Raw genomic sequence first — 9694 nt, 5'->3', positions numbered from 1 at the left:
AAACTCATACAACTAAAAACATGTAGCAATTATACGCTTGTCCACACTTAAGCATCGTGCCGTTGGCTTCAAAAGTTCACGAGGTAAAATTTGTTCTAACTTTATCAAGCAATACAACTATTTTCAATTCCCCCCCATTTTGTTACTTTACCAATAAATCGAACTTAAAAATTACAAAGGCATTGGCTAAGATTTAAAACTAAGAGGGATAGACACTTGTGTTTCAACAAGCATCTCTTAAATCTACAGCTACAGCAACAATTTCCCGATAAACACTATTCATTCAAGTTTTTAATAATTCACAACCCGATCAAACCTTATACCACCCCCAAAAAAACAAAATAACAACACTTTTATCTATTCAAACTGTTTACCACAACACATGTTCTCACACAATCTGTACTGCTCAACACGTTCACATTTATATTACCGTAAACACTTTTACCAGACTTTTGAATAAGCTATTCCAAGCTTCTGCTAATTTTCTTTGTAAACTGAATATTTTCCTCTTGCACTTTAGATTTTACACTTACACTTTTGTGTTTTGATAATCAATCGATTCATCAAATCAAAATAATCCCCAGCACTACAACAATCACCTTTTCAGTTGGCAGTCGGCGATATTGCACGGAGAGCCCAAACATCAGGCTCCTCAAGCAAGCGCTTGGCAGAAAAAAAAACACACACACACACACACCTGATTTTTTTGCTGTTAATAATCTACATTAAGTATTTTTTTCTAACTTCGGCTTTGAATTTCACTCGCGACAAATCAATTAATTAATTTGCTATTTGTAAACTATGCCACCTCAAGAAAAACAATCATTTTGGCACCACTGACTCGCATACGAGTTGCATAGAAACTTTCATACAACCACGCTGCGGAACGATGAAAACTGAAACCACCCAAAGCAACCTGCCAAGATGTCGCGCAAATCAAACCAGAACGAAAATAACACAAAACAAATTATCACAAAACTACAGTTTTTTCTCAAATTTCGAAGAAACTCCATGTTTCTCGTGTGAAGTCAGGTCACTCGTCTCGAATTAACTACTTTTGCCGTGGCCTTCGGTAAAATTTCACAATTAAAATGCTAATTTAAAAACGCGCGACGGAGTACACAACCGGGCTGGATCAGAGCTGCCAGCAATCCCTCATAACAAATTGATGTGTAAAATACGCAATAAACTATAGAAGGTATTTGAAAACGTTTTATTTTTATTTAAAAAAAAACTTACAGACAATTTGACGATTTCGCAGGTTTAAATTTGAACGATAGTTTGTTTATTTGATCATTTTTTCTTTAAAAAAAAAAGCTGGTATTCTATTCCTTCTTTTCGTTTTAATTACAATTATAAATACAATTATAAAATATGTACAAATATAAAAAAAAATATCTGCGACAGAAGACAGATTGCTCTAAAAAAAGTGAAGAATTCAAATAATCTTAAATAATATTTGAAAAACTTTTTTTTCAATTTCCAATTATTTTTCAAAAAAATGATCTTGTTAAAAGGTTACAAAAATCTTATAGAATCCAGCGAAAAAGTATGTCACAAAAAAAAATCTTGTGTCCAAATACAAATGCCTGAGAAATATTTAAAAAATCATTTATTGTTTCAAGAAATGTCAAAATTAAGAGAAAATGAAACTTTCATAATTATTTTTTGGGAAAAAACAAATGTTGTTATTACTAATCAAAGAAATTGAAAGCTGCAAAGAATGTGTCAGATAATGATTTAAGAAATTGGATGTTTATTGAACCCTCATTCCCCCCCTAGAATGGCTAAATTCCCCCCCAGGGGGGAATTCCTCACCGGTTGAGAAACACTGGTTTAACTACATAGAAAGTTTGACTAAACATAGTTAAAGCACTTAAAACATGCAATCAAAATGAGTAATTTTTCAGTACAAATCGGACAGATGACCAATCAGAGCGAGCGTATGCATTCGAGGCCGCGCCCCTTTTGTGCCGTTCTCCGGCTGTGTCGCTATATAAGCAGAAAATCACTTTGGAACGAGCACTCGAACCGGGTACATCGAGCCAGCGCGGAGCAGCAGCAGCAGCAGCCAATAGAATTAGAGGACCAGCAACCAGAAGGAAGAACCCCAGCAGCAGAAGGAGGAAATTCGTACAAAGGCGCACCAAGCGGACCGGTGGGAATCGCCATGATGTGGCGGTTCTCATTAAAAATGGCCATTTCGACAGTGTTGGCCACAACCTGGAGTGGCCGGTGTTCTCAAAGCAGGTTCCCCCGGGGCCCGAAGGGCCTTTTACCAAAACATACGAGTTGTGGCAATTGAAGAATATGACGACATTTTTTCCGCTAGGTTCGCTGTTGTTCCAGCGGTGTTCGGTATGACAGCCCCCATACATTTTGAGCAGTTTTAAGGGAAAAAATGCGTTTATAATGAAAAATCAATCATTTTCAGAAAAGTGGGGTATTGCAAAGTGTGGCAATTTCGCTAACGATCATAATGCGTGGTGAATTGTAGCGATTAATTTTGACTGATATTTTATTTAGACGTTTTTTCTAAAAATATGATCGATATTTTGGATAACTTGAGTTATATGTTGCAAAAGTTGAAAGTAATTATCAAATGTAATGTAAAAGTGTTTAAACATTACTTTCTTCCTGTTTGACCAAAATATTGATCTTAAAAAAGCTTTTTGGTGATTTTTTTGAATTTTTTGGAAAAAATCGAATAACTGGTAATTTTTTAAGAAAATTATTGTAATTATTGACTCTAATAGTTTGTTCTATCAATAATACACACATAAGGAGCATTATCCATCAATTAAATCTAATTTAAATCAATTTTTCAAAAGAGCTTTTTGGTAAATTCGAGGAAAAAAGCATGAAAAATTGGCTCAGCCCTTATGATTTATACATCATTCGATTCGTTTTTGCAATTGCCACACTTCACAATAACTTTCATCGATGTTAAAAAATTTTTGAATGAAATAAAAATCAAAAACTGCAAAAAAATGAATATTTCCAAGCACGCTGTCATTCCGAACATCGTCGCGTAGTGCTTCTACTCGCCACCAGGATGCGTGCACGTTTCTGTCGAATCACTCAATATGGGTATCAAAATTCATGGTTTTTGATACTGAACATGATAATGGCCATTAAGACAGTAGTGGCCAAAACCTGGAGTGGCCGGTGCCCTCAAAAAAGGTTCCCCCGGGGCCTGGGGGGACATTTACAGAACCATACGAGTTTTGGCAATATGGGTATCAAAATTCATGGTTTTTATACTGAACATGAAAATTGACATTTCGACAGTGGTGGCCACAACCTGGAGTGTCCGGTGATCTCAAAGTAGGTTCCCCCGGGGCCCGGAGGGCCTTTTACTAAACCATACGACTTGTGGCAATATGGGTATCAAAATTCATGGTTTTTGATACTGAACATGATAATGGCCATTTCGACAGTGTTGGCCAAAACCTGGAGTGGCCGATGCCCTCAAGGAAGGTTCGCCCGAGGCCTGGGGGGACATTTACAGAACCATAGGAGTTATTGCAATATGGGTATCAAAATTCATGGTTTTTGATACTGAACATGAAAATTTACATTTCGACAGTAGTGGCCACAACCTGGAGTGGCCGGTGCCCTTAAAGCAGGTTCCTCTTGGGTTCGGGGTAACATTACCCGAAACATACGAGTTGTGGCAATATGGGTATCAAAATTCATTGTTTTGATATTGAACCTGCAAATGGCCATTTCGACAGTAGTGGCCAAAACCTGGAGTTGCCGCTTCCCTCATGGAAGGTTCACCTTGGGGGAACATTTATGACAATTTTGTCGACAAATCTATGAAACAAAATACAATAATCTTATTCCAGATTTCACTAGCAATCCAAAAACTCATTCAAATTGTTTGGTCCTATGTCTTTCGGTTATGTCTCTGACATACCATCTTGAACTTTTTTTTTCAAATGAGTACAAGGCTTCCTAGTCGAAAATTTACTAATACACCTCTGAGCGCCACAGAAGTTTCAAGCAGTTTTTTGTCATGCGACTTATAGCTGGTTTTGAAAGGCCTACCGCCCGATGACAGCTATAAGATATTTCGCAGGGACAGTGACAGCTCGCTCTCGATCTTTGTTTGCATCAGGTCATTGCGACGAAGAGTTTTTTTTTTCTTTTTCGAGGGCTTACGAAGCCTTATTGGCTCGGCTTGCAGTTTCAGAGATATAGCAGTGTGAAGATACACAGCAAAAAATCCGATGGTAAAATCGCATGCGAAAGCATGCACATCACCTTCGTCAAAATAAACACTTAATATTACACACTGCATGTACATTTTTAGCAAACACAAAAAAAAAGTTGCAACCGACGGGATTCAAACCCAGCACCAACAGTAAGGACTGGCGCCTTAGCCCACTCGGCCATCAGACCGATGAACAGTTGTAAGGATAAACGCATATATGAGCTTGACATTTCGGTCAAGTAGGTTTCCCATACTACATATTTCAAGATGTAAAATCACATAAAGTTGCATAAAATAATGCAATATTTATTTTACACCCAGGCCTTTTACACGCAGCTGGATTACTACTTTTTTAGCTGTGTAGATTTTAACAAAAGGTTTTTTAACATTTTTGCATTGGCGTGGTGTCAAAAAAGAGGGGGTGGTCCAATTTGGACGAAAATCAAGATGTTGGTTGTTTTAATGGGTAACAGCCCAACCAAATATGAGCTTGATCAGAAAATGTTGATTTATATTTTGCACTTTTTTGTGTACCTGAAATTCTAATGCTAATCCTATTGCTAATCTCAAATTGAGACAGTTTAATGAAGTATTGGAATATATATTTTGAAATGAACATCTTATGAGCTTGATCAGAAAATGTTGATTTAAATTTTGCACTTTTTTGTGTACCTGAAATTCTAATGCTAATCCTATTGCTAATCTCAAATTGAGACAGTTTAATGAAGTATTGGAATATATATTTTGAAATGAACATCTTAAGCTTGATCTGACTAATCCAGACTGGAAGACAATAGTTTCAGACCAGATTAAAAAAAAAAATGTTCTGATGCTATGGTTCTCTAAACGATGATGAATATTAGTTATTTACGATTTGTGTCATCGAATTTTTAACGTGTAAGCTTGATATAAGAAAAGTATCCTAAATTTAATGTTTCATAGAGAACTGCTCATAATCCAGACTCCCTTTCCTCCCACCCCAACCCACCATCGTACACTTACGACAAAACGACGAGAAACGACCCAATTTCCGCCCCCAGGGAGCGCCAACGCCAACGAGGGGTGGAAAATGCTATCCAAAGCACATTACCACTGGACCATCCTCGGCCAAGTGCCTCTGGACAAAATATTTACCCTCTCTCGCCATTTCAGCAATTTGGAAACCGGTAAGTGTTGTTGTTGTTCAAGAACATTGAAACACTTCTTGCCGAAAACGATACATCAATGCTGCGCGGTTGATGGCGTTGGTGAAAGTGTTATTGCTTGTTGCGATCGCGTTTCGATATTGGTCCGGAAGGGAAGCAAAAGCAAGAGAGTTGTTTATCGATGATTTGTGGGAACCGCATCATAAGTCACCGGCTTAAGAAGAGGGGTTAAGTCGCCGCGATGTGAAACAATGGGGGAAATTTATTGAATTCCTCTTTATATAAAGAGTTTTGTTCGAGCCTCAAAAGTTTTAAAGAATTTGATGAAAGGTTCAAATTTCTCAGAAGATTGGATTTTTTTGAAGTTCAGTGCATTTTAGTTACTAAAAAAGTTGCAAGGTTGATCAATACTGCCAACTCATCCAGCTACATTCTAACAAGAAGTGTGTTTTTTGGCTTTAGTTGATGTTTTTCGGTGAGAAATGAAACAAAATTCTTCTTCGTTACGTTTCGGCCTACTTCTTGGTTTCGGCCATCTTCAGACTATATTTAAACACAAAAAAATACAAAAAATAAAATCTTAATCAAAAGGTCACAAATATGAAAAACACTTAAGTTACCACAAAAACTATTCCAGGCCAGGCTACTCCTGCTGGAGTGTCTGGATCGTGTCAGCTAACTGAGAGTCGTGCCGTGATTTTTTCGGCTGACTCTCTTTTAGTTTTAGCAGCAGCCGATTGTACGACGACGAGAGAGAAGCCGATCGTGTCAGTTAGCTGACACGATCCAGACACTCCAGCAGGAGTAGCCTGGCCTGGAATAGTTTTTGTGGTAACTTAAGTGTTTTTCATATTTGTGACCTTTTGATTAAGATTTTATTTTTTGTATTTTTTTGTGTTTAAATATAGTCTGAAGATGGCCGAAACCAAGAAGTAGGCCGAAACGTAACGAAGAAGAATTTTGTTTCATTTCTCACCGAAAAACATCAACTAAAGCCAAAAAACAAAAATTCTCGGTGACCAAAACTATCAAACATCAATCCCGTTGATCAAGTAATTAAAGAAGCAGAAATGCTGTTAACAACGAAAGTTGGCCTCAAATATGGAAACGACACCGGTGCCAACGCCAGGGCATTATTGAAATGTGCGATACAAGTGGCCAAAGCAAAGAACAAACTAAAATACCTGCTGAACTGCAGAAAGTGCAAAATCATCCCAACTTGCCTAAACTATAAGCTACGAGTCCGGCTCTACAGTGATGTTTCCGTACAGGAACTCGAACGACTCGAGCATAAACAGAAGGTCCGTTTGATCAGCACTGTGATTAGCGACACAAAGAGGCAAATCGCTCACCTGAAATCGTCAAAACGCCGTATTTGCGAGAAGCTGAAAGTGGATATGGACGAAGAAGATTGGGAAGACCTTCGAAAAATGGTGGAAAACAAAGCCACCAAAGAGTTCCAGCAAGCTAAAACCCGCGAAATTAACAAAATGGACAAACTAAAGATGAAGAAGATTAACGAGATGCAGAGAGAACCAACCTGGATAGAGAACACAACCAACGTCCTCCTCCCAGACTTTTTGGAACGAACACTGCTCTTAGGACCTAACTTCAACATCCAAAACGAGAGCAACATCCCATATGTTCGCTTTGTCGCTGACGTCGAAACAGCGATCAAGAAGAAGACGGAGTTCACTGGTGACGACATCGAAACTGTGGCTAAGAAGAGAGCTGAAGCTGACGACATGCGGGCTGAAGTCTCAGCCATGGTAAACAGCTACGTAAACTACCAACACCAACCACACACTAAGAAAAACGATTGGATACAGAAAGACATCATACGCAGTCAACGCTTCCTGAAGGAGAACGATCAGCTGATCGTGACGAGAGCGGACAAGGGGAACAAGGTAGTGGTCATCACGGCAGAAGAGTACAAGAAGAAGATGAAGGAGCTCGTCGGCGACTGCGCTACCTACGCACAGCTGCCGAAGGATCCCACTTACACTATCTTGAAGAAACAAAATGTGTTAGTGAAACAATGGTACGCGGATAAACACATTAGCAGTTCCAAGCGGGACCATCTGCTGCTGTTTCACTGCAACGCCCCCAGGATTTACGGTCTACCCAAGATCCACAAAGCAAATCGCCCGCTCCGCCCTGTGGTTTCCACTTGCGGTACCGCCACCTACAAATTAGCTCAATACCTGGCAGGTATTTTGAGCCACCTGGTGGGGAAAACCCGGTACCACGTAAAAAACAGTTTCACCTTTGCTGAGGACATCAGCAAAGTTGTGGTACCTGAGGGTTGTGTAATGTATTCTCTCGACGTGGTATCATTATACACGAACGTACCTGTCGACGAGATATACACGTGCATCGAAGAACGATACAGCGAACTCGCACGCTACACAACCATCCCATGGGAGAGCTTCAAACAAGCGCTGGAGATCGTACTGAAGAATGCCTTTTTCCAGTACGACGGTAAGATCTACAAGCAGATCTTCGGCCTCCCGATGGGTTCTCCTCTTTCGTCGGTGGTGTCGGACATCGTCATGGAGAAGCTGGAACAACTAAACATCAACAAACTAAGGCAACGTGACATCACACTACAGGTCTACAAGCGGTACGTTGACGACTGTTTCGTCATCGGGAAGGAGGATGAGATTGAAGCTGTGGTAAGTACGTTCAACTCGACATTCAACAGCCTACAGTTCACGGTAGAGAGAGAGACCGACGCCTCTCTCAGATTCCTCGATCTAACGCTAACGAGGGCAGGAGAGAAGATAAACAAAAAATGGTTCCCCAAGCATGAAGTAGGGCGATATTTGGATTATCTCTCCGAAAGCCCTAAAAACCACAAACTTAACACTGCCATCGCTCTTTTCGACCGAGCGCTTATGCTGACCGATGCGGAGAGGCGGCCGGAAAGCATAAAGATCGTCCGGAACATACTACGCAGGAACAACTACCCGGCGTGCTTCGTGTGGCAAGTACAGAGAGAGAGAGTACATCTTCTGTACAACTCTCTCGAGCGCGAGGAGAAGAGGGACAAGGGGGTTGCCACTTACGCATCGGTGGCTTATATCCCACACTTGAGCGAAAAAGTGGGGAAAGCGCTACGCAAACACGATATAATTGCTGCTTACAGACCTAACGACAAAATAAAAAACACAGTTTTTAGCAGACTGAAGGACAAGGTACCAATAATGCAGCAAACTAATGTCGTGTACAGCGTCCCTTGCGGTGTGTGTAAGGACAGGGCTTACGTTGGGCAAACATCGCAGAAGCTGGAAAAGCGGCTTAAGCAGCATAAAGATGCTGTCCTAAACAACACAGCAAACTCTGGCCTCTCGCAACACACACTGGGAATAGGACACGTTTTCGATTTCTCCAGAACTAAAATTCTGGAGAAGGTCGAGAAGGAGAACGCGAGATGTACGACCGAGATGATGCACATCAAAATGATGGGGACGGAGGCTGTGAACCTCCAACGGGAGTCGGCTTCTCTCTCGTCGTCGTACAATCGGCTGCTGCTAAAACTAAAAGAGAGTCAGCCGAAAAAATCACGGCACGACTCTCAGTTAGCTGACACGATCCAGACACTCCAGCAGGAGTAGCCTGGCCTGGAATAGTTTTTGTGGTAACTTAAGTGTTTTTCATATTTGTGACCTTTTGATTAAGATTTTATTTTTTGTATTTTTTTGTGTTTAAATATAGTCTGAAGATGGCCGAAACCAAGAAGTAGGCCGAAACGTAACGAAGAAGAATTTTGTTTCATTTCTCACCGAAAAACATCAACTAAAGCCAAAAAACAAAAATTCTCGGTGACCAAAACTATCAAACATCTAACAAGAAGTACATTTTCAAAACAAAGCCCATCTCAATTATGCACAATCACCCCTTCTGACAGGCAATTATTCGTGGGAGAATGCTCCACAGTGAATTATCGCCCAACTCCCTCTTTCAAAAAGGGGAAATCCCCAGCCAGCTCTGACATGGCGGTCATTCATAATTTCCTGTGTAAGCTCTCCCTCTCTGCTTTGGGAAACAGGTGTGCCACGTTCGAGAGTCCCTCGTGATTCATTCATCGTACTCGCTGAGAGCCATTGTGGTTTACAAACAATGAATGGAACCAGAATAGAGTGTCATCCTTCTGGTTATACTTCTTGCACGCTACTTCGAAGACGTTCCACTTGCTCAACGCCAATTTACACTCCCAATGGTAAGGTGGCGTGACATTACCACAGAAGATTTTTGTGATTTCTCATTTCAAATATTTCTCATTTCTCAATTTTTATTTCTCACATTGTTAACATTTTTAGGAATCTTA

The 9694-nt window shown here is 40.2% G+C and overlaps 1 protein-coding gene across 2 annotated transcripts; it reads left to right on the top strand.

The window, feature by feature from the left end:
- The first annotated feature begins 6136 nt into the window (after positions 1-6136).
- LOC120414611 (uncharacterized) lies at positions 6137-9193 on the top strand. 2 transcript variants are annotated; one of them, XM_039575835.2, is made up of 3 exons: positions 6137-6195; positions 6273-9004; positions 9082-9187. In XM_039575835.2, exon 2 carries the CDS (start codon positions 6435-6437, stop codon positions 8979-8981), a length of 2547 nt encoding a protein of 848 aa, XP_039431769.1. In that variant the 5' UTR covers positions 6137-6195; positions 6273-6434; the 3' UTR covers positions 8982-9004; positions 9082-9187. The 2 variants fall into 2 exon arrangements, with proteins under 2 accessions (XP_039431769.1, XP_052566888.1); XM_052710928.1 differs by having other exon boundaries at positions 6273-9193.
- The last annotated feature ends 501 nt before the right edge of the window (positions 9194-9694 follow it).

The sequence above is a fragment of the Culex pipiens genome, chromosome 3 (assembly GCF_016801865.2).
Source record: "Culex pipiens pallens isolate TS chromosome 3, TS_CPP_V2, whole genome shotgun sequence".
NCBI classification, from domain to species: Eukaryota; Metazoa; Arthropoda; class Insecta; order Diptera; family Culicidae; genus Culex; species Culex pipiens.
This window is presented reverse-complemented; position numbering and strand designations above follow the sequence as displayed.